Here is a 25575-nt window from a genome sequence, read left to right as displayed (position 1 = left end):
TCTTCGGATGCAACATCCGAAGAAGTGGGTATTCACCCACAAAAGCTCATGCTGCAAAATGTCTGTTAGTCTATAAGGTGCCACAGGATTCTTTGCTGCTTCTATATGGATACAAATTCCAAACTGTTTGAATATAAATACATTATTGGTGCTTTATTACCAGCTTCCTGATCAAGAAAAAAATTGTTTGCACAGTGTTGAGAGAGATCAGAGAGGCAGAAAAATGTAACCAAATTCTAATAAAATCGGACTTCATATACCCACATGCAGAGTATGTCTACACTTCGAGGTGGGGGTGTGATTCCCAGCTGGAAGAGATGTCCTTATGCTAGTTCTAATTGAGCTAGCACGCTAAAAATATAGCATGAGCAGTGGGAGGGGATAACCGCTCCAAGTATATACCTCTCTGAGACCATAGGCATGAACTTGAGGGGGCTAGCTCTTCCCATCACTCACAGATAGACTCTATTATTAGTAGGCTAGCTCAATCAGAGCTAGCATGGGTACTGTATGTCTCCTTGAGCTGGAAATGAAGCCTGCAGCTTGAAGTGTAGACATAGCCACAGACTAGTCTAACAACATAATAGGACAGAGTTTAGAGAAAAACTTAGTGATTGCTTCTTGGGACAGCAAGTCCTAGAGCACACAGGCAGAGAGATGACTTAATCTTAGCTAACACAGGCACTAACTCAAGATGTGACAGGAGCTGAGCCACTGAGTAACAGTGATCACAATATAATTAGGTTCAACATCAAAGGGGCAGCTAAGGTACCAAAAGTGATGAGTGACACTGAACTTTAGAAAGGGGGATTTCAATAAAATGAGAAGTTGAGTCAAAAAGGCCCTAAAGTTAAAAATGAAGGAAGTAAAATCCTCAGAGGTGGCATGGATACTACTTAACAAAACAATAATAGAGTCTCAGAAGACGTGTATTTCTTAACAAAAAGGCACCAGGAAGATAAGGAGTAAACCAATGTGGCTAAATGGCGAGGTCTGAGAGGCCAAATAGAAATCCATCAAACTTTGGAAATCTGACCCAGCTGAAGCCAATAAACAAACATAAATTACAGCAGAGAATAAGTAAGAGGGAAATTAGAAGTCTACTAACACAATTTCTGCAAAGGTAAATGTCACTCTAATCTCTTAGAATTCTCTGAACAGCTCAGTAAGATAGTATCTAAAAGAGAACCAACTCTTAAAATTTCTTTAGATTTCCAAAAAGCCTTTGAGAAGATCCTCTGCAAAGAAACGGATAAAGAAACTAAGTTAGTCATGGTGTAAAAGCAAAATACTGTTATGGATCAAAAACTGCTAGGAGGCAGAAAGTGGAGCACTTTGCAATGGACATACTCCTTTAATACCGTATCTATGAGTGGAATCTGGTTAAGTAAGAATATGTATTGCAATTTAACTAAGGGCTCCTCTCAGTGATGAGCTGCCAAAATCTTAACAACCGGTTCCCTATAAAAAGTTCTGATTTAAGGGGGGGGAGTGGGGGAGGGGCCGGGGCGGGGGGAGACATACCCGTGGGGCCGGGGGCCCCTGCAGGGCCTGGGACAAATTGCCCCACTTGCCCCCCCGGCAACCCTAGAGCTTGCAGCCCCCTCCCCCCTTACCTTGCCGGCAGCTCAAAGCAGCAGGATGACTCAGGAGCTCAGCTGAGCTGCCCAGCTGGTGCCGGTGGCTGGCCCCACTGCAGCTGGGGGGAAGCAGGGGAAGGGCCGGGGGAGCCTCAGCCTCCCCAGCTGGGAATCCTGGGAGCAACAGGATGGTCCGGCCCACGGACTGGAGTTCTTTGCCCACTCCCTGGCCCTTTAACAACCGGTTCTCCACGGAGGACTAATTTTAGCAACCAGTTCTTGGGAACCTGTGGAAACCTGCTCAAGCTCACCAGTGGCTCCTCTATACAAATAATTAGAGTTTGGTAAGCAGGGATGCAAATCTACCTTGCAGTAGTCTGCTGCACACTAACCACCCATGTGAACCCTGCTGCTGAGCAGTAAACATTCCCTAATTTTGATCTACTCTTGTTCCAAACAGGAGTAGATAGAGCACACTGTGGAACTTTTTAGTGCACTTCAGCATGGTCCACATGGCAGTACACTCTAGAAATCACACTCCCATTGCCATGCTGTGTAGACATTCTGGGAGTGTGCAGCAGGCTAATGTGAGATAGATTTATGCCCCTAGGTTGTCAGCAACTAACTATTTGTATAGACAAGCCATAAGGTTATAACTTAGTATTGACTAAAACAGTATCTTTTCCATTTGAAAAGAAAATAACTCAGAGAAAGGTGTAGTTTGGGTTTGTGACAGGAAAATAGATGAGCTTCAGTTTTATCATAGTTTATGTTAAAATAAATACTAAACTAAAACTAAACCAAATAACTTATGTATTGTTGGATCTGACAAAAGTGTGCTCAGACCTTTTAGGGTTTTTGACCTGGAAAATATTTTGTTTAGCCAAGATCTCATTAATACTGTTAAACACTTGACTAAACATTACAATTATTTTTCTGGAAACAAATACTTGGATGCAGCTAGATACATAAAAAAGAATAAAAAGAAATACTCCCCGCCCTCTTAAAATATTGCAATTTGGCCCTTTCCTTCCACTTCCCCCACAGCTCCTCCCTTTGTATGTTGTCATCACTCACCATATTGTGTCCATTTTAGTCCTCAGTTCTTTGGTCAAATCTGCTAGCTCAAACCTCCACACTTAGGTGAAGCCCCATTGAATTTCAAGATCAGGGCTTAGATTCTAAATGCCCTACGGCAGAGACTTGTTATTGTATGTCTGTAAAGCACTATTTATACCTATGGTGCTGCATAAATGATAATAATTAGCACATAGAATTATATATAAGATGTCAGATATGCCATGTGGCTGTTGTATTATTTCAGGGTTTTTGCAGTTGAGTTAACACTGTGGGACTAATTCTTATTTTATTTACATGAAGGTAAACTGAAAGGTGTTGAGATTTTATGGTGCCAGGCACTATATTAAAAAAAACAAACTATAGTATATAGATATAGGGGGAGAATTTTTATGCCTTTGAAAATCTCCCACATATAGATTAGATAGAAACTCTAAGTTGAACCAGGTTAAATGCAAATAAAATCTGGCTTTGTATATAAATTATGGGATTCAAATTCATATATAAAAACACTTTGATTAATTCTCTGTTGGTTACCATAGAATATCAAGCGCATGTGTTATGCATTGTATTGGGTTAGCTGTCATTTTTACAGAAATTATTTGGGCTTTGCTCACCATGAATGAAAGCAGGTGAATATCTATTTACTATAAGAGTTGCACCTGCTTACATCTGCAATCAGTTTGGTCCTCTGGTAAAAGCAAGGCCCAATTTAACTTCTGTTAAATCAGTGGTTGAACTCCCACTGACTTCAGCAGGATTCCCAGCAATCTCCTAATTTTAATTTGACATGTAAATATTACTGTTGCTTATGATAGTTATCTGCACAGCAAATTCCCTACTTATTATGGTCCTGTTCCTGCAAAGCTGTTAAGCATGTGTTTAAGGGCTTTGCTAGATTAGGAATTATGAACATGTGGATAGAATATTTAGTTTTCAATCACCATCAATGCACTTCATTAGCTACTTCTCTTGTAGTTACTGAAATAAATTAAAACACAAACTAATGTTTGTAAATGGATTATAATGGAAATTTTACAATACCTTAAAATATTTTACAGGGGGAAAAAGGAAACCAAGGTGAAAGAGGTATCCAGGTATATTAACTTCGTTTTTCATTAAATATCATTTGGCATGCCATGTGTTTACTAATAGTCAAATGTTAAAAATTAATTCAATTTTAATTAAAATAAACGGGAGCTTTGCTTGACTAAGGACTGCAGGATACAGTCTTAACTCAGTAAATCACTGCAGAATATGAACTCACCAACACAATATTATGAAAGTTAGTTTGAGAGAAAGAATGGGATTTTCAAAAGTGCTCTAAAATGGCTTAGCTGCTCCCACTAACTGTAGGGGGCAGAGTTAGGCTAATGATGAGTGCTTTTGAAAATCCACCATAGATCTCTAAATCTGTAATGTCATAAAAATGAGAACTTTCCTCAATGTACTCAGGTGATAAAGCAACTGAAATAGGCAGGAACAAGAGAGATCAGCATTTGTCTCTGTATGTTCAGATGATAGGCTTGCTCCATTATGTCTACAGTAGAAATATGTGTCCAAGCTACATGGTTTGGAACTGAATCTTGAAACACCTCTATGTCTGCCTCCCATCAACAAGCTAAGTGATGGTTGGATCCAGGTTTTTGACTGAACCCATTATAAAGATGGGCCTTTGGTTAGGGCTTATCTCTTTACATTATTTTGACTACTTAATTTGTTCACCTAAAGAAATATGTACTGTTCAAGAAAGTCTTTTTCTTTTCTGAAGGGACAAAAGGGAGAAGGAGGAAGACCAGGGACTCCAGGCCAACAGGTACCATTAAAAGAAAACACAGTTTAAGAAAACTGCATTCATTTTGCTTCTTCAGAAGATAAATGCCATTTACAATGATAGTTCTTTGAATCTAAAGAAATACATTAGATATATTTACATGTAAATAGGATTATATTGATTATTTAGTGTCATTAAAATATATTTTAAACTTTAAAATAGTTAACCCAATGAAATGGTAAATAAACTGTATGTTGAAAAATAGAATAGAAAGCAGAGAAAAAGAACAGGATTGTTTACATAACGAGGCCAAAAAGGCTGAGGGAAGAGTTCTGAAAAGGTAAAGAGCTATGAGATAGTAAAATCTAGTTATACCATTGCAATAGTAGGAAGAAACTGCTTCAATTTTTCAAAGTTTTTATTTAAAACAATTTATTTTGCAATATTATTGATAAAACAATAACATAAACTCCAGATAATGTAGTAGTGGAAACATGGATTCAAGCTTCTATGATATTGCTCTGAAAGTCAAGCCCAAGACTATACAAGCCTTCTATTCACATTTGTATTTATCATGCAACATTTTCATAAAGTATTGCATTTAAAGATTCAATTACTGTCATACTGTAAATCAAGTCAGCGTGTTAGTATTTTCTGTACTTGTAAATTACAGATGTTTCCTGTTTCAGGAGCAAATCAGCTAATTTCTCTTTTCTTTAACCTTGTTCCAGTATATTTTGATTGTCATATTTGGCTATATTAACATACCATAGGAAATAACTGTTAGTTGTAAGTGTAAAAGCATGTAGTTAACGAGTTCTATGTCATGTCTAAATTGCAAAGTACTTACTAGCAGTACAAAGCTAAAGCTAGATTGTGAAGAAAATAGCAGTGAAGATTGTTCTCACAATCAGTGCAGTGGTACTATCACAAACTGCCTGGTTGGAAAAACAAGGAGTCACATTCAGTGAAGCTGGGATAAGGAATTATACACCCCAGACTGACCCCCAAAACCTCAGGAGGATTTAACCAAAAGGAGGCCAGGCGGTGCTGCCTTCTATCCCCTTTCTCAGGGTTTCTAGCTGATAGTTGAGATGCAGCTTCACTTTGTAGCAAGGCTCCATACAAGTCCCATCAGTGGACACAGCTGAGGTTGTGTGCCCTCTTGCCATGCCGCTTCACAGCCAGCGACATCGGTGTGTGCCTTTTGGCAGACAGGAGGTTGTTAGCCATTTTCCACCACTGCAACATCCTCCTCCAAAACTGACTTTATAACTCAAGGGCCCTATGCCTGGGTTTCTGGCAGCCAAAGCCAATTTAAACACAGATTGAATCTGGATGTCAGTGTGTAATGTCTCTGGGCCATTTGGTTACACAATTAACCTGTTATTTCTTTAGCTTTTTATTGAGGCAATACTTATCAATGTGTTTCTTGTAAGAAAACTAATGCAAGTGCATATCATACAATGCATATGATAATTTACCTAATGATCTTCTAGTACAGGGGTCGGCAACCTTTCAGAACTGGTGTGCCAAGTCTTCATTTATTCACTCTAATTGAAGGTTTCGCATGCCAGTAATACATTTTAATGTTTTTATAAGGTCTCTTTCTATAAGACTATAATATATAACTAAACTATTGTTGTATGTAAAGTAAATAAGGTTTTTAAAATGTTTAAGAAGCTTCATTTAAAATTAAATTAAAATGCAGAGCCTCCAAGACTGGTGGCTAGGACCCGGGCAGTGTGAGTGCCACTGAAAATCAGTTCGCGTGCTGCCTTTGGTACACGTGCAGGGCCGGCTCCAGGCACCAGCATTCCAAGCTGGTGGTTGGGGCAGCAATCTGCAAGGGGCAGCAGTCCCTGTTGTTTTGTCCCCAGGCAGCGCGCCGAATTGCCGCCACGAGCGGGGGTGGCAGTCCGTGTGCCCTTAGGGCGGCAGGCGCATTTCCGCGGCGGCGGCAATTCGGCGGCAGCTTCTACGTTTAGCTGTCCGGAGCAGCTTCAGCTAAACATAGAAGCTGCCGCCGAATTGCCGCCACCCGCGGAAACGCGCCTGCCGCCCTAAGGGCACAGGGACTGCCCCCCCCCCCGCCCACGGCGGCAATTCGGCGCGCTGCTTGGAGCGGCGAAAACTGTAGAGCCGGCCCTGCACACATGCCATAGGTTGCCTACCCCTGTTCTAGTACATTGTTCAGATATACTAATTTTTAAGAAGATAATTAATGTTTGTTTACTGTGCCTCATATGTAAGTATAAGAATTCAGATATATTTTGAAATAAATCTTAATTAATTTGCATATCGAACATATTCTGGTTTGTTTGATCCCGGATTTAGTAAGAGTGATGCATCATAACGGTGGCTCAGTTTGATTTATACTTTTTTCCACATTTGATTTCTAAAGGGAACAAATGGATTGAATGGAGCAAATGGAGAGGTACGTGTTTTCAAATCACAAGCACCATTTTCTAATTCTCTTTGCCAATTGTGTGAATAGTGACTATGTAAACTGTGTGCTAAAGGGCTTGCTTTTGTCCTCATTGGCACACAAGTGAAAGGGGATGATTAGATGCAAAGTCAGGTAGGAGGAGGCATGAGAAAGAAAGATTTAACAACAGAGTAGAAAAGCACTGTTTAGGGAAATCAGTGACTGAAAAGACAAAGAAATATTGTTTAAAAAGAGAGAAAGGAATATAGATTTTCTACAGAACTCCAGTTAAAACAGAATCTGAAGACAAAAGAAGGTGTTAATTAGAGAAAAACAAACAAGTAAGCAAGGGACTTTTAAAAAAGAAAAAAACAATTTGTTTTTCTGGAGACTCAATCCCCAGCTCTTCATTTTAAAAAAATGTTATAGTTCAGTAAAACAGAACAAGAGACACCCTTATTCAGTGACAGCCTGTCTTATGACACTGACCCAAACGATCCCCAAATCCAATAGGCATGATTTTGAACTCCCTTCCATTGGTTTTACACTAGTATGACGCAGTCAGGTCAATCTGGAGCTCAAAGACATTCTCTGTTGTGGGGTCCTGAATTTTGGAACTCGACCCCTTTCTTGATCTGCTAGAGCTCAGATTTTTTTGCTTTCTGGGTATACTGTAAGACCAATCTTTTTTCCTTCTTCTCTTGGGCTGCAGAGGAGAACATGGGTTGAAGTGGATATATTTATGGGCAGTCCTTTTTTAAGTTCATGTTGTGCTTTTTAATTTATGGGACATCTGCCCAGAGCACTGGATGGGTGCCTATAGTTCTGGTTATAAAAACTAAAAAAGAAAAAAAATCTAATGAATCGGCTTCATTGTAGTTGCTCATGGTTCTGACTCTAGGGTAAATTAAATCAGTGTACATGGATCCATTCAGTATAACTCAGTTTCACCTTTATTAGGAAATTCTTTTACTCAATCAGTTTTTGGCAATCTCTTGTTGGGTTTCGCTTAAAGGAGGTTTGTTGTATTTCAGTAGCTGAACTTGTTCTTTAGGGCCCCACTTGAGCTGAGTACTTAAGCAAGTGTGCAACTGTAAACAACTGAATAATACTATAGGCTTTGATGGAATTATAACCATCCTTAAGATTACACATGTGCTTAAGTATCTTGCTTAATCATGGCCAAGCTCAGTAAAAGATTGTCATAGAACCATCCAGCTTTCCTCATCTGATCCTCCTGCATTTTCTAAATCACCATAATACTGGGGTATACTTTCATGGGATATGGACATTATTTACATTTTTCTAATACTCTCTGTAATACATTTTTCCAAATAAATATGATTTCATTTTGTGTACTTATAAGAGCTGTACAATTTACAATATACGCTTATTTTAGGGTTTTGGGGTTTTACAAAATATTTTTATTTTAGTACTTGTTTTAAAGGAATTGTTTTAATATAAAATCTCTCCAACCAGTCTGTTCAGCATTTCTTAAGTTCCTCTCTTTTTCTTGATTGTCTCTGCCAATAGCAAGGGTCAACAAACAAGGCCACACACTGGATGTGGCTGGCCATTACAAGACCAAAATTTGCTGCAGCAAACCTTCTTTCAGCAGTTTCATCTTATTTCTTGGCAGGTTCTACAGGCAGTTGTGCTGATGATTCCAGTATTTTGTCTTGGTTTCTTAGGTTGGCTTGCTGCCTGCTGTTTCGTTCTATAGTAGATGCCATTTTCTCTAGGGTTGCATTGTTTTTTAACATTTCACAGCCCTTTTAAAACTTATTTCAAAATAAATCAGCTTACAAGTAATTTATAAGTATCTAAACATGCTTTATAGCTTATAAAGTAATTAAAATAATAATAAATTACTCCCAAGTACCATAAGTATTTTCTTGTATCATATTTCCAAAAATGAGTTTCTAGAATTAGTCTCCTATAGACATTGTTAGATACCTAAAAAAGTGGTCTAATTTTCAGTTGTCAGCATAGGCAGCTTCTGTTGTAGTCAAAAGCAGTTGTAAGTCTCCACACCTTAGCAATCTCTAAACCTGAACAATCCCATGAAGATATGTTAAAGTGTCTGTTAAGTAAAGATTTATAACTGTATCATACAAAAGGGAATACAAATTTAAACAGTCTTAACTAAGAGCACTGTTTTCTATAAACCAATTTTTGAATTGAGAACAGTGAGTAGAATTCTGTGGAATGCTTGTCAAAGCCTGCTGTATAGCTGACTGGAACTTAGTCAACAATTCATTTGTTGATGCTGCATAAGAAAAGTACCAACACTCTGTCTCTTTACTCTGTTAGCTGCATAGAACTAACAAGTAAAGAGTCATAATTTCGAAAATAAGTCAAAATTTCATTTCAAATATACACGGAGTGATACTCTGCTGAGTAGGAAAGTGTTTTTATACAATTACATTTCTAGATAGAACTATCAAATAAATGTATGAGTGAGATGAAAAAGCCTTTGGCTTGCCATTTGCAGAAAAATCTGAGCTAAATGACTTTCTTTGGGTTCACTGAACGCTAGTGCTTACTAGCCCTAAAAATGTTAAGGGACAGATTGTGACTGGCTCATGTGTCACTGTAGGGAACAGGGCTTCAGGAGCCTTTCCCCTCATCCTTTTTGCATTCCACCCATAGAGGTCAAGCATAATCACAATCCCCTTTAGAGCCCCTGGGATGCACACCACCCAAAGACAGCAGGGTCATGATTCTGTCCACCAACCTGCTCTACACCGGCCAGCAGAGCTGGCCAGGTACAGAGTAAGAAGCAATGTTGTAAATGAAGGTGCAATGGCCATGCTCTTTCAGCATGCAGGAAAGCTCTGGGAGGTTTATCCTTCTCTACGGTGGTGAAGAACTGCACTGTTTCTACATGGGTCTGTGCCAAACTGGTTTGAGTGAGCCCTAAAATTCTGTTGTAGGGTGATCTAATAATATACTTACTGTACAATGAAATAGAATATAAAACCTGTGGCTGCTTTATAAAAAATGTTTGACTAAGGACCTCTTAAACCTTCTTCCTTTTCCCAAAGGAATATTATTTATTTAGTAATATATAGTCTGTTGCTTTGTTTCTGCACTTCCATATAGCACATTTGGAAAGAGTGAAATAGATTTATAAAGCTGCTGTTGAAAATATACACAAGTCATATAAAAACTGAACGGAAAAATTCATAAGGGAACAAAGATTATACTAATTTTAAATCTGGGAGTGTACCATATTCCACTGCAATAGAGGTTTGTTGGCTCCAAGTTTGGAAAGTAGTCCAAATTAACTAATGCGGTAGGTAGTTAAATGTAGAAGAATCACTGCTTTAATTAAGTTTCTTATTTCAAAATGTTTCCCAGTATTGGCTTAACCTTACTTAGCAGATTGTCTACTGTTATTGTCAATTAATTTGAGAATAACTGAGGTCTGGAAAAAGAACTAGCACAATTCAAACTCAACTTCCTCCCCCCTCCCGTCCTCCATCCTGGATGGTAAAGATGTAGGGTAAAATTATGTCTCCATTGTAGTCAATGGAAGTTTTGCAATTTACTTAAGTGGAACCAGAATTTCACCCTTAGGCTGTGTCTACCCGTGTGGTTGCATGCAGAGTACATAATATAAGCTCCCCTAGCATGGGATAAATAGCAGTGTAAATATGAGGCATGGGTTAAGTGAGTAAAGACATGCCAAAACTTTCAGGTAAATACACGGCTCTCCACATGCCCAAACATATGCTCAAGCTGTTTTTATTAGTGTAGTGTCCCATTGTCTCTCCAGAGCTGGAGCCTTTCCCTGCCATGTGTAGCTACACACCATAGTTTGGATGCAGCCTACTGCAGTGTGTTGCTACATATACCCTATATTTCTCCATTAGTGTAGACGAGGCCTATAATCTTCCAAAAAGATTTTTAATGTCCTGTATTAATATAACTGTGATATCATCAAAAAGAGGAGAGAGTAATTTAATATTTTTCTTTTCATTTAACTGTTATATAAAATAGTTCTGCCTAGGATTAAAAGTTTGGTCTTCACAAAGAAAAGTAAAACTGTTATCTGTAATGGTAATTTATTTCAAATTAACCTTTTTCTAGTAAGCATGCTTGAATTAAAATATTATTTATAAAAATCCAAAGAATTCAATGAATTTTTTGTAGAGGTGGACTTGTTAATCAACATCCCCTGTCAAGATGATCCCCACAGATTAATTAATTCAGACTGATTTTTATGAACGCTTCTTAGTGAAGGTGCTGTCAGCCCCTCACAATGAAGATTAATTTTGAAAATTACTTTTGAAAAATCTAGTTAGTTTTTGTTGCCTTTGATTTCAGAAAGGTGAGAAAGGAGATCCTGGCATTAGAGGCCTCAATGGACAAAAAGGAGAATCTGGTGTTAATGGTTTGGTTGGACCTTCTGGTCCGAGAGGACAACAGGGAGACAGAGGGCAACCAGGGCCACCTGGAGCAGATGGAAAACCTGTACGTACAGAATCTGACATTGCAGTTTTCATGCACTTTTAAAAAAAACTTTCTATGCATTTTTTATAACTCTTCTATATTCAATTCAGGGAAGGGAATTTTCAGAAGAATTTATTCGGCAGGTTTGCGCAGATGTACTGAGAAGTAAGTCCCAAAGATTGCAATGTATTCTTTCTTTATTTAAAATGCTCTGGCTGCTTTCATGATAATTATAAAGATGTCCTGTTCTAAGAAAAATCAAAACTACTAACACAGTGGACTTAGTACGATATAATTACTCACCATAGTGATAATGTCTCCAAATCTTACCAGTCTGTAGGCCTTAATACATCACCATCACCATCCCCTTCTCCTCCACAAAAAGCCAGATATTTTGTTTTTGGTGATTTATATAACAAATGATTTATCTTAAATCCTTATTAATGTAGTTTGGCATTTGGTTATTTTTATCTTGCATAGTAATGTTATCTCAATGTCATTCTCAGAATAGTCTAAAGCATTTTCATTTGAATTCTCCTAGCCCAGTTGCCTGTTATCCTTCGGAGTGGAAGGCTACAAAACTGCAACCATTGTCAATCCCAAAGTGCTTCTCCAGGACTTCCTGGTCCACCGGGTCCAATAGGCCCAGAAGGTCCCAGAGGTTTTTCTGGCTTACCAGGAAATGATGGTGTTCCAGGTCTTCCAGGAGCTCCTGGGAGTCCTGGTGCCCATGGGGCAAAAGGTAACTGCATGGGTATCTCACGAAGCAAATAACATATAGCTTTTACTTTATTACATGTTCAGTTCTGAATGGTACTTGAGTGGGTAGCAGTAGAGGGTCAAGAGAGGTCCACACCACGTAGTCTAGTTCAGGATACAGAATTCATTTCCAAAAGTTGAGAGATGTTTGGTTTAATTTTTTTGTTTCCGACCACTTTAGAAAGAGGCTACAGAATTGAAATCTGGATCTGGGTCAGCAGGTTTTTGATGAGTGGTTTCAGAACCAGTATTTGGGTCCAAATTTTTTGGTGAAGTAAAAAATTGTGGCTTTCTCCCAACTTAGCACTATATGGGATTTGACCTGTGCCTACAATCCCCCACAGTTTGTCTCTTTAAGGGCTCAGTCATGCCTTACAGGCACAGTCTTACATCAGGGGTGGTATAGAATAGCAATTCTGTGAGGGAGAGTGCCTCACAGAATTCCCTGGCATATAGCGGAGTTCATCTACTGCACCACACCTTAAGGGGGGGGGTGGAACTATGACCTAGTCTTGCATAGTCCTTGCACTCAGATGCACTCATATGGCCTTTCTAGATTTGACAGCTGCAATTGTGCCTGGCGCTTGCATGGTGAGCACTTTGCAATAGTTTAAAGATGTTTTCCTTTGGCTGACCTCAGAGATAGACCTGTCAGCAAGGAAAGTGCTCACCTGCACAATGGGCCATTGCTAGAACCAGTGGCGGATTAGCTACTGGGCCAATGGGGCAGTGCTCAAGAGCCCTGACCAATTGAGGGGCCCTGGAAAAATGGGCGCTATGACCCGCTCTGCCCGGCACTCCTGCCAGGGAGTGGGGTCGGGGCACAGCGGCTTGCCTCGCTCCTCGCACCCACCTGGCACTCCTGCTGTGGAGCGGGGGAAGCCCCCGCACCCCACTCCCCACCAGGAGCACCGGGGTAGGGAGCAGGGGGAGACTGGAAGTGGAAGGGGTGAGGAGGGTCCCCCACTTGCTCTGGCCCAGGGTCCCCCAAAAGCATAATCCACCTCTGGCTAGAGCTGGTCAAAAATTAGAAGTTCTGTCCTGTGGGAAATTCTGCTATGGTGTTTACTTTTTGTCCTGACTCAGGATGAAAAGTCAAAGTATTGAAATTTTTCACAGAATAAAAAGTTCAGAAAAATTTGATTTGGAAGTGTCAAAACATTTCATTTCAGCTCACTCGACAGAGAATTGAGAACCAGGGGCATGAAGCACTGTGGAGGTCAGGCAGCCACATATTAATAATGAACTGGCCCAAAATGTTTTGATTCTATTCAGCAAATCAAACTCTGTTGAGTTGGGAAGACCCAAAGTGAAAGTAAATATTTTGTTTCAATTTTCCTAACAGAAAAAAAAATCTGCAATATTAAAATTTCCTGTGGCAAATTTCAGTGTGACAAGAATCACGTTTACCATTGGAAATAACATTTTGACAGAAAATTCCCAACCAGATATAGCCATTTCCTTCTAAATTACCTCTGAATATAAAAATGAAGCCCTTTTGGTTCTGGGGTATCTGAGAATATCTGTCATTCTAGTTTTCTTCCTCTATGAGAGTAATGACTACTCTTAAAGATTTTATATTCAATGAAACCAGCTTTAATTGATCACTCCAAGGATCAATACAAATTGGTTCCTCACTAGAGATCTCCTAATACAGGTGGATCAGAAGTGTACTCCAGTGGGCTACATTCTGAATTGATTTATACCTTATGTCACCTTACTGCACTCAAGGTGGTAGCACTGGGGGTATGTCAGGTCAGAGTTCTACTATTGTGGGGTTACTTTTGAATGGTCTCAAGAAAATAGTTGCCTAATTCACCTATACTCTTGGAAAGGTTGAACTGTCCTTTACATCTTGTCTGGTGGTTATGCTCTGTACTTTTAATTGGGACACTTGGGTTTGATTGGTTTCAGAGTAGCAGCCGTGTTAGTCTGTATCCGCAAAAAGAACAGGAGTACTTGTGGCATCTTAAAGACTAACAAATTTATTTTAGCATGAGCTTTCGTGAGCTGCAGCTCACTTCTTCGGATACATAGAATGGAACACACAGACAGGAGATATTTATACATACAGAGAACATGAAAAGGTGGAAGTATGCATACCAACAGGAAGAGTCTAATCAATTGAGATGAGCTATCGTCAGCAGGAGGAAAAAAAACTTTTTGAAGTGATAATTAAGATGGCCCATAGAAGGTGTGAGGAGAACTTAACATAGGGAAATAGATTCAATTAGTGTAATGACCCAACCATTCCCAGTCTCTGTTTAGGCCACAGTTAATTGTATCTAGTTTGCATATTAATTCAAGTTCAGCAGTTTCTCTTTGGAGTCTGTTTTTGAAGTTTTTTTGTTGCAAAATTGCCACCTTCAAGTCTGTCACTGAGTGGTTAGAGAGGTTGAAGTGTTCTCCCACTGGTTTTTGAATGTTATGATTCCTGATGTCAGATTTGTGTCCATTTATTCTTTTGCGTAGAGACTGTCCGGTTTGGCCAATGTACATGGCAGAGGGGCATTACTGGCACATGATGGCATATATCACGTTGGTAGATGTGCAGGTGTACGAGCCCCTGATGGCGTGTCTGATGTGATTAGGTCCTGTGATGGTGTCACTTGAATGGATATGTGGACAGAGCTGGCATCGGGCTTTGTTGCAAGGATAGGTTCCTGGGTTAGTGTTTATGTTGTATGGTGTGCGGTTGCTGGTGAGTATTTGCTTCAGGTTGGGAGGCTGTCTATAAGCGAGGACTGGCCTGTCTCCCAAGATCTGTGAGAGTGAGGGATCATCTTTAAGGATAGGTTGTAAATCTTTGATGATGTGCTGAAGAGGTTGGGGGCTGTAGGTGATGGCTAGTGGCGCTCTGTTATTTTCTTTTTTAGGCCTGTCCTGAAGTAGGTGGCTTCTGGGTACTCTTCTGGCTCTGTCAAAAGCTCACGAAAGCTCATGCTAAAATAAATTTGTTAGTCTTTAAGGTGCCACAAGTACTCCTGTTCTTTTTGGGTTTGATTCATGCTCTTCTTGCCATTTCTCACTTCAGTAATCAAACCAGTTTCAGTAAATTCTGCAATAAAAATAACTATTTATTAATCGTATCAGCTAGGCTTGTGATCTTGTCAAATCTCAGATACTTAAATAAGTTAGGCCTAACCTTTATGAATCCTCCATAGAGGGGGGGAAAAAAAGGAATCTGAACCACTATCAAAGGAGTTTTTTTGTTTTGTTTTTTCACAATCTGGGTCCTTCTTTGTGATCTTTGGTCTTTTCTCCCTTATTAAAAGGCTTGCAGTCTCTTTTGGCCTCTTAAAAATGCTGAGTCATTCTCCATCTTTGCTTCTTACTTAGTTTCCATACACACAATTTCTTAGGGGAACTTTTTAAAATCTCTGTAGTAGATTGATATTTTCCTCCACTATTCCACTTATTTGAGTGGCTGGGCTTAGGGATTCTTTAACTCGGAAAGTCTGGGCAAATTGCCATTATCAGCCGAATGCATGAGAGCCAAGATACAATGTTTCATTATGTGGAAAAAATGAATGATCTTGGAAAAGGAGGAACCTCTAGAAAATGTATTTTTAATCTTGTAAAGAACATTTTATAAACCTCTGAGCTCAAAATTTTGGACAGCAAAAGATTCCAAGGAAGCTGCAGTTTGTATTGTATTCCTACAATATGTACTGAAGTGATTTAGTTACCTTGTATCCCTTAGATTTCACCCTGATACTCTGAAATACTTTATTGCACACAGTTAGTGGAAGATTACTCAAGAACATGATTATCATTTGAGACTAAGGTGTTTCACTTCTTATAAAAAGTGCCATACTAACATTTGAAGATATAAGGAGACAGTGTGACTTTTCCAATAAAATCAACTTCTATGTCTATTTTTTTTCTCTGGTGTATTGTTTTTCTCAGGCCTGGTCTACACTACGCGTTTAAACCGAATTTAGCAGCGTTATACCGATTTAACCCTGCACCCGTCCACACAATGAGGCCTTTTATATCGATATAAAGGGCTCTTTAAACCGGTTTCTGTACTCCTCCCCAATGAGAGGAGTAGTGCTGAAATCGGTATTGCCATGTCAGATTAGGGTTAGTGTGGCCGCAAATCGACGGTATTGGCCTCCGGGTGGTATCCCACAGTGCACCATTGTGACCGCTCTGGAAAGCCATCTGAACTCGGATGCTCTGGCCAGGTAGACAGAAAAAGCCCCGCGAACTTTTGAATTTCATTTCCTGTTTGCCCAGCCTGGAGCTCTGATCAGCATGGGTGACGATGCAGTCCCAAATCCAAAAAGAGCTCCAGCATGGACCATACAGGAGATACTGGATCTGATCGCTGTATGGGGAGACAAATCTGTTCTATCAGAGCTCCGTTACAGAAGACGAAATGACAAAGCATTTGAAAAAATCTCCAGGCTATGATAGACAGAGGCCACAGCAGGGACTCAAGACAGTGCTGCGTGAGAAGCATAACGGAAAGCCAAATAATCAAATGACGCTCATGGAGGGAGGGAGGGGGGACTGAGGACTCCAGCTATCCCACAGTCCCCGCAGTCTCCGAAAAGCATTTGCATTCTTGGCTGGGCTCCAAGTGCCTGAAGGGTCAAAAACATTTTCCCGGGTGTTTCAGGGTGTATGTCGTCAATTTACACCCTTCCCCCCCCCCCGAAAGAAAAGAGAAAAAATCGTTTCTCGCCTATTTTTAATGTCACCCTATGTCTACTGCATGCTGCTGGTAGACGGGGTGCTGGAGCACTAAACAGCAGCATCCTCTCCCCTCTCCGGTGGCAGACGGTACAGTACAGAAGGACTGGTATCCGTTCTCGTCATCAGCCTGTGAGTGCTCCTGGCTGGCCTCGGTGAAGTCGGCCGGGGGCGCCTGGGTAAAAGTAGGAATGACTCCTAAATGATAGGAGTAATCTTCCACTAACTGTGTGCAATAGAGTATTCAGAATATCAGGGTGAAGTCTAAGGGATACAAGGTAACTAGATCACTTCAGTACATATTGTAGGAATACAATACAAACTGCAGCTTCCTTGGAATCTTTTGCTGTCCAAAATTTGAGCTCAGATGGTACAGAATGGCTGGTAACCGTCCTCATCATAGCAACTGGGGGCTGAGCTCCTGGAGGCTGAGCTCCATCAGCCCCCCCGCCCGTCATGTCTAAAGAAAAGATTCTGTACTGCCTGGACTATCATAGCAGCTGGAGGCTTCCTCCCCCTCATTTTATCTCACTAAAAAGTCTGTGTTTCTTATTCCTGCTTTCTTTATTACTTCATCACACAAATGGGGGGACACTGCCACGGTAGCCCAGGAGGGTTGGGGGAGGAGGGAAGCAATGGGTGGGGCTGTTGCAGGGGCACCCCCTAGAATGACATGCAGCTCATCATTTCTGCGAGATCTCTGGGGCCCTGACACAGAGCAGCTGTGCTCTCTGGTTCTCTAGTACACTTTCCCCATGTTCTAGGCTGGACTGACTCTATTTTTAGACAAAACATAGGAAGGAAATGACCCAGGGAGTCATTCCCATTTTTGCCTATGCGCCCCCGGCCGACCTCAGCGAGGCCAGCCAGGAGCACCCATGATAGCAGCAGACGGTACAGAACGACTGATAACCGTCATCTCATCGCCAATTTACAATGGCAGACGGTGCAATATGACTGGTAACAGTCTCTGCTATCTTGCAAAGGCAAATGAATGCTGCTGTGTAGCAGTGCAGTACTGCGTCTGTCAGCAGCATCCAGTACACATATGGTGACAGTGACAAAAGGCAAAACGGGCTCCATGATTGCCATGCTATGGCGTCTGCCAGGGCAATCCAGGGGAAAAGGGTGCGAAATGATTGTCTGCCGTTGCTTTCACGGGGGAAGGATTGAGTGACGACATTTACCCAGAATCACCCGCGACACTGTTTTTGCATTGGGATCTCAACCCAGAATCCCAATGGGCAGGGGAGACTGCAAGAACTATGGGATAGCTATGGGATAGCTACCCACAGTGCAACGCTCTGGAAATCGACACTAGCCTCGGTACATGGATGCACACCGCCGAATTAATGTGCTTAGTGTGGCCGCGTGCACTTGACTTTATACAATCTGTTTTACAAAACCAGTTTATGTAAAATCAGAATAATCCCGTAGTGTAGACATAGTTTCAGTGTCTAATTATCTTTTGTTGCATTTGAAATAATAATTTCTCTGACTAAATACATTCAATACATGTGCATTTCATTTAGACTTGTATCCCTTTTTACTGCAGGGCTGAATTTGGTGAATTTGGTTTTCTAAACTTCTTCACTATCTAGTATTTTCTTAGACTCATAGACTTTAAGGTCAGAAGGGACCACTATGATCATCTAGTCTGACCTCCTGCACAATGCAGGCCACAGAATCTCACCCATCCACTCCTGTAACAAACCCCTAACCTATGTCTGAGTTATTGAAGTCCTCAAATTGTGGTTTGAAGACCTCAAGCCACAGAGAATCCTCCAGCAACTGACCTGTACCCCATGCTGCAGAGGAAGACGAAAAAACTTCAGGGCCTCTGCCAATCTGCCCTGGAGGAAAATTCCTTCCCGACCCCAAATATGGCGATCAGTTAAACCCTGAGTATGTGGGCAAGACTCACCAGCCAGCACCCAGGAAAGAATGCTCTGTAGTAACTCAGATCCCACCCCATCTAACACCCCATCCCAGACCACAGACTCCATTACTTGCTATTTGTTTTGAGCCTATTTCACTCTTGAATAATTTTGTGGCATACTCTTTTGAATTTTATATATTTTCTCATAATTTCTTATGAACATTAGCCTAATTTTCCTAAATTTTTACTGCAGTTACAACCTAATAGCTTTTACTACCCTTGTTACCCTTTTCTGTAGCTTTTCTAGTTTCCGTCCCCTTTTTGTAATATCAGCCACAATCCAGCAAATCATGTAAGCCTGTGACTAGTCCCACTGATTTCAGTGGGTCTACTTACATGCTTAATGTTAAGATACATGGTAATGTCCAAAATATGTCAACTTCGGTCTCAGCAACTATTATGTTTCTACAGCATCAAAAGAATCTCTGAGAAAGGTATGTAAAGTAAAACCAACTAGCAAGATGCCAGCTGTAGCTCAATGCACATTTTGAAAATCCTCTGTGACATTTTTGTCTCTGACACAGAAAACCAAATTAATTTCGGAGCACATTGAAGTTTTGTCTTCAGCAGTTAGATACTTTTATTTCCATTAATACCAATTAATCTTCTTGGCTACTCAGCAAAGGGTGAAAAAAGGTGGTAATCTTTTTCACCGAAGAAACTGACCATATTAGGCCATAGCTTGACAAGTGTAAGCACTGAATTTGGCTTGATATCTCTTGTTTGAGAGAGAATTTAATTTCAGATGTACATTTTGAAAGATCACCCGTATATTTTCTGATTCAACTAGAGACCATGTTCAAAGCATCAAATTCATTTTTTCATGTGACCTAATCAAAATGCCACCAGTGAAAGGCAAGCCAGAATTAGCCTTCACCATCAATCCCGCCTATTATCTACACACACACACACCCCTTCAACAGAAATTACTTACCATTAGTTCTTTAGTTGAAATTAGGCTGATAAATAAGACAATTACACTGCATAGCATTGAACAATCACTCATCCAGCCCCACCACCCGTCCCCTTTTCAATGTCTCAAATGAAAACAATGCTTACTGTGCATGTGTGTGTGTTTGGTATCCTACAGGGCTACCAGGAAAAAATGGAGAAAAGGGCAGCCAGGGAACTGGGGTTCCTGGAATACAAGGCCCCCCTGGCCCTCCAGGTAAGGCATGGGTTAGCCATGTAGATTTCATTGCATGTACATTATTTTGAAAATGTTGGTGACTAAATTTATCATGATTGGATTAATCTTAAGTAGTACTATTTAAACTGTAAAATATAATCCCTTTTATGCTGGTTGCTAGATAGGAAAACACTGTAGGTATGTGTGGTTTTATTGCTTTTCATTTGCAGCAGAATATATTATTTACTATAGGGTAGGTATTTATAGATATAAGTGACTCAAATTCCTATTTCATGGCAGACTGAGATTTAAAATTAGCAAAATTCCCTTGTGTAATGGAAGAAGAAATAAAACTCAACAGGTCAGATTTTCAGAAATGTTAAGAACCTGCAAACCTAATTCCCACCTATAGGAGCTGCAGGGGCTCTGAAAATCCAAGTTGATATATTCATGAAATCACACTGCAATTTCTTTTGAAAGGAAAACATTTTTTTAAACAATAGCATGCTCTGTCAAAATATAAAATTGATCCTTTGGAAGAGATGATAGGGCCTGATCCATATCCAGTTAAGTCAATGGAAAGGTGCCTATGGACTTTGGTTCTGGCCCACAGTGAGCTGGACTATATGATAAAGTAACAATACATCAAAGCCAATTTTTAAAAGTTTCTTTTTAAATCGCTTTTAATTTTGATTTGATTTTCAATCTATTCTGCTATTCACCTTGATTATTTGTAAATCTTGATTCAAGTTCAGTAGATGATATAGGTAATTTGATTATTTGTAACCAACATTTAATTCACGGTATATAAACTCTAATGCCAAAGAAGTCCCTTCTTCTGAAAGTGAAGTTTTGTTCAGCTTAGTACAGAAACAGGACCCAAAGTTCTGGAGTGTTTGAATCCAGTATTCATCTTAGACCCATCTCTAACAGTATTATACAGCATATTCTAACTGCTTGTTGTATATGTCATCAAGGTCCTGAAGGTCCACCTGGAATGAGTAAAGAGGGACGTCCTGGAGAACCTGGGCAGCCTGGTAAAGATGGAGATCGTGGAAATCCTGGAATTCAAGGACAACCTGGACCCCCGGGAATTTGTGATCCATCATTATGTTTTAGTGTAATTGTAGGAAGAGATCCATTTAGAAAGGGCCCAAACTACTAATTTGCAATGAGTTAGTCCATGAAATAGGTATGGTGCTTGTCTTTTATGGTCTTTCAAGTCTCAGGAAGATGACCAGAAATAATCCCTTAAACAGGAACAAAAGTACCTCTGGTTTGGTAAAGCAATAAAGATTACAAAGGTTATACATTCCATTTTAAAAGAATCTCCATTCATATTGGGCCTTTAGATGCATAATTAGCCTTGATTAAATATCAAGGGTTTTCAGAGAGACAGTCAATTTTATCATGAATAAAATTAACCATGACATTTGATTTTTAGTATTTAAGTGCCCACTCATACTCCTGCTTCCATTGAAGTCTGTTAACATTGCTAGACAACTTCTGTTGACTGTAATGGGAGCAGGATTGGGCGCTAAATGTTTATGGATCAGGTGTAAATCACTGTGAAATGTTTCACATTTAGGCTACATATACAGTAATTGATTTTGAAAGAAAGTGTCTAGCTGTTACTTCATATGTGTGTGAATTTCATTGGTTTGTGTACATTTAATATTTTATAGCTCCAGGCTTTCCATTAGCAAAAGCATGTGTCTGATTTTTACAACATTGAGAGAAATGTTTGGCTTATTTAGCTTTTGGCCAGTAATTTCACCCAATCTATCTTCAATTAATTTATCTAAAGATCAGTGTGAAATGGAATCGTAATTTATCTAAGGACCAGGGTGAAATGGAATGCAGCTGAGATTTCACCCCAGAATGACACATTCTAACTAAAGAAACAAAAGGAGTTATAAATTAACTGATATTAAAAATTGCATTATTTTAAAAATAAACTTTAATTTGTTTGCAACTACAGTCTGCCAAGGTTGAAAATCAGTTTTTCACAATGAAGTTTAACAATTTTAATACATTCATTAAAATTACAGACTTGCTCCATCTCCTTTGCTGTGCTCCACAACGATTGTAGATGTCAAATGTAAAAAACAGGATTACAAGAAGAAAGGTCTTTGTGCTTGCTAACTAACTGCAATGTTTGTTATGTTGCTTTGTTTTCCATTTTAAGCAAGACATTTGTATGCTCATTTTCATTGTATGCAATGCTAGCAAGAAGTATTTCTTGCATTCTAAGTAAAAAAAACAAGTGCACAGTTCCCATTAGAATTTGAGTACATTTTAAAATTAATTCAGAGAATCTTTGTATTGCACTTAACCAAAGCTTTATATGACTTTTTTGATGTGTTGTTTTTCAGTTGTCGTGCTACAAAAATTTGGTAGAAAGCTTGACATTCAAGGTAAAATAAAATTTTGTAGAGACTTGGTGGTGATGTGATGAATAAATGCAAGGGTTTTTTAATTGGCTGTGCTCTGTGATAGCACAACAGAATATATATTATTCTCCTAGAGTAGGTATTTATACCTGAGAGCTGCTCTCCTATTTGGTATTCTTCCATCTTTTCTAAACAAAACCCCAAACAGAAAACCCTCTAAAAACAAGAACAAATCTCTCACTCCCCCCTCCCACCCTTGAAATCCCCAAATCCATCTAACCATGTAGAACCTGAATGTCATACACTGATTACTCCCTGAGCAGTCACACTGACTTCAGTAAGACCAACTATGGAATTAGGTACTATTCATTGTCAGTAAGGGTACCAGAATCTGTCCCATAGAAATGGCATAATTCCATATGTTATTAAAACCCTAATTTTTAGTATTTAAGTGCCCATTTAATTTGTCGACTTTCAGGTTTTTTATATTAATATCCTCAAACGCTATGTTTTTTCTGTAAAAACAATGAGGAGTCCTTGTGGCACCATAGAGACTAACAAATATATTTGGGCATAAGCTTTCCCGGGATATAACCCACTTCATCAGATGCATGGAGTGGGAAATACAGTAAGCAGATATAAATATTCAGCACATGAAAAGATGGGAGTTGCCTTACCAAGTGGGGGGTCAGTGCTAAAGTAATTTTCCCTCTGTTGATATTCGCCCCTTCTTGTCAACTGTTGGGAATGGGCCACTTCCACCCTAATTGAAGTGGCCTCATTAGCACTGACCCCCCCCACTTGGTCAGGCAACTCCCATCTTTTCATGTGCTGTGTATTTATACCTGCTTACTGTATTTTCCACTCCATGCATCTGATGAAGTGGGTTATATCCTAGGAAAGCTTATGCCCAAATAAATTTGTTAGTCTCTAAGGTGCTACAAGGACTCCTCATTGTTTTTACTGATACAGACTAACACGGCTACCTGTCTGAAACCTGTCACTGCTTTTTCAGTTGAGCTCACTTCAATTTGAGATTTTCAGTCACCTGATTAAAAAGGAAATCGAATCACTGAAGCCAGAAGGAAAAGTCTTAGTAGATTATATCCTCTCTATCTCCCTGCCAATAATTAAATGTTCCTATTGTATATTAAGTAGTCCCCACATATCAGGATCCATCTTTTGCAGCAGAATAAACAAAGCCCATTCTAGTAATCTTCTTGAATTATATTAGAATACTTTGAGTGTGCCAACAAAATAGGGGGAAAAGAGAACTAGTTAATATAATTTATATGGACTTCCACGTCTCTCACAACACTATATCAAGCAAACAAAATAGATGTGGAGTGAGAGAGAAAGTATGTAATATTTAGAAACTGGCTAAGAAATAGAGAAGATAAACCATGAAGAAATTGTCTGTATTCAAGATGGGAAAAAAGTAAATGCAGTGCCCCTAGGTTCCATACTATGAAAGGTTTGTAGTACATTTATTAATGATCCAGAAAGGGGAGTGAACAGTAAGATGGTCAAATTTTCAGGTGACAAAGTTTATTTAGATTAGTCAAGAACAGAGAAAGCTGTGAGGAATTACAGTGGGACTCAACAAAATCAGATGAGTAGACAGCAAGATGGCAGGCAAAATCATTATTGACAAATATAAAGTAATGCATGTTGGAAGGAATATTTGAACTACTTATACATAGCCTTGGAAGGATTAATTTGTATTCGTATATATCGGTAAATGTCAATTTCACTACACTCAAACCAACAAAAATATTTGTCAATAATCAAATTTTACAGATAGGCAAAGTAAGAAAAACGCTGCTTACTAGAGTTTAATTTAAGGATATTTACTTCGTATTTTCTGACATGTGATGTTGACAATTTGTGTTTTAATGATTATAAAACTAACTTTTTGAATCTCAGTGTCTTTTGTATTTATATAATTGTTTGACCCATAATTATGAACAACTATGAAAATTTAAATAATAAAATTGCTTAAATATACATAAATGTTATCCATAAAAATTAAAATCTCCTTCTGCTAAGCCTACTCATGTATGTTGCTGGACCTAAACAAACTGTAACCACTGAGGACAAAGACCTTGATGCCATTGTAGAGAGCTCCAAGAAAACTTCAACTCAGTATTAAAGGACATTCAATAAAAGAAACAAAATGTTAGGATTTTAAAAGAATGAGACAGAACCATATTTAAAATATTACATCATATAAATTAATGGAACACACTCAGTCTAAATATTGTGTATTTCAAAAAGATCATAGCAGAAACTCAGAGAATTCAGAGGTGGATGATGAAAATGATTAGAGGCATAGCAAGACATTCTTATGATGAGAGATTGAAAAGATTAGGTTGAGGATGTGAGGGAGTTTCCCAAACCTGAGCCATTCTTTTTAGGTGAGGAACTGTCCCAGATTGAGGTGTCATTACAGGAGGTTTTGGAACAAATTGATAAACTAAACAGTAACAAGTCACCAGGACCAGATGGTATTCACCCAAGAGTTCTGAAGGAACTCAAATGTGAAATTGCAGAACTACTAACTGTACTCTGTAATCTATCATTTAAATCAGCTTCTGTACCAAATGACTGGAGGATAGCTAATGTGATGCCAATTTTTAAAAAGGGCTCCAGAGGTAACCCCAGCAATTAAGCCTGACTTCACTACCAGGCAAATTTGTTGAAACTATAGTAAAGAACAAAATTGTCAGACACATAGGTGAACATAATTTGTTGGAGAATAGTCAACATGGTTTTTGTAAGGGGAAATCATGCCTCACCAATCTACTAGAATTCTTTGAGGGGTGTCAACAAGCATGTGGACAAGGGGGATCCAGTGGATATAGTGTATTTAGATTTTCAGAAAGCCTTTGACAAGGTACCTCACCAAAGGCTCTTAAGAAAAGTAAGTAGTCATGGGGTAAGAGGGAAGGTTCTCTCATGGACTGCAAAAAGAATGTTATGAGTCCTCCTGAAGGTCGAAACAACAGACTGGACTTCTACATAGCTTGCTTCCATTGACGTGCATGGGCTGAAATTGTGGAAAAGCAGCATCACTTGCCCCATAACCTCAGCTGTGCTGAACACAATGCCATCAACAGCCTCAGGAACAACTCTGACATCATAATAAAAAAGGCTGACAAAGGAGGTGCTGTCGTCATCATGAATAAGTTGGAATATGAACAAGAGGCCACTAGGCAGCTCTCTAACACCACATTCTACAGGCCATTATCCTCTGATCCCACTGAGGATTACCAAAATAAACGACACCATCTGCTCAAGAAACTCCCTGAAAAAGCACAGGAACAGATCCGTACAG

General features: G+C 39.4%; 1 protein-coding gene across 3 annotated transcripts in view; it reads left to right on the top strand.

The window, feature by feature from the left end:
* Positions 1 to 22787, top strand: part of COL21A1 (collagen type XXI alpha 1 chain) — a 209249-nt gene extending 186462 nt beyond the window's left edge. For 2 of the 3 annotated variants that reach the window (XM_045008463.1, XM_045008464.1), the window contains 8 exons: positions 3719 to 3754; positions 4429 to 4473; positions 6836 to 6868; positions 11192 to 11338; positions 11428 to 11482; positions 11859 to 12059; positions 19807 to 19884; positions 20823 to 22787. In XM_045008463.1, the coding sequence (XP_044864398.1) occupies positions 3719 to 3754; positions 4429 to 4473; positions 6836 to 6868; positions 11192 to 11338; positions 11428 to 11482; positions 11859 to 12059; positions 19807 to 19884; positions 20823 to 21010 (783 nt within the window). In that variant the 3' untranslated portion in view covers positions 21011 to 22787. Of the gene's footprint in view, positions 1 to 3718; positions 3755 to 4428; positions 4474 to 6835; positions 6869 to 11191; positions 11339 to 11427; positions 11483 to 11858; positions 12060 to 19806; positions 19885 to 20822 lie in introns of those variants that run through there. The other variant, XR_006577691.1, reaches the window with a different exon arrangement.
* Positions 22788 to 25575: the final 2788 nt, after the last annotated feature.

Source organism: Mauremys mutica, chromosome 3 (genome assembly GCF_020497125.1).
Source record: "Mauremys mutica isolate MM-2020 ecotype Southern chromosome 3, ASM2049712v1, whole genome shotgun sequence".
In the NCBI taxonomy this organism is placed as follows: Eukaryota; Metazoa; Chordata; order Testudines; family Geoemydidae; genus Mauremys; species Mauremys mutica.
Note: the sequence above shows the minus strand (reverse complement) of the source record. Positions and strands in the feature narration are given on the sequence as shown.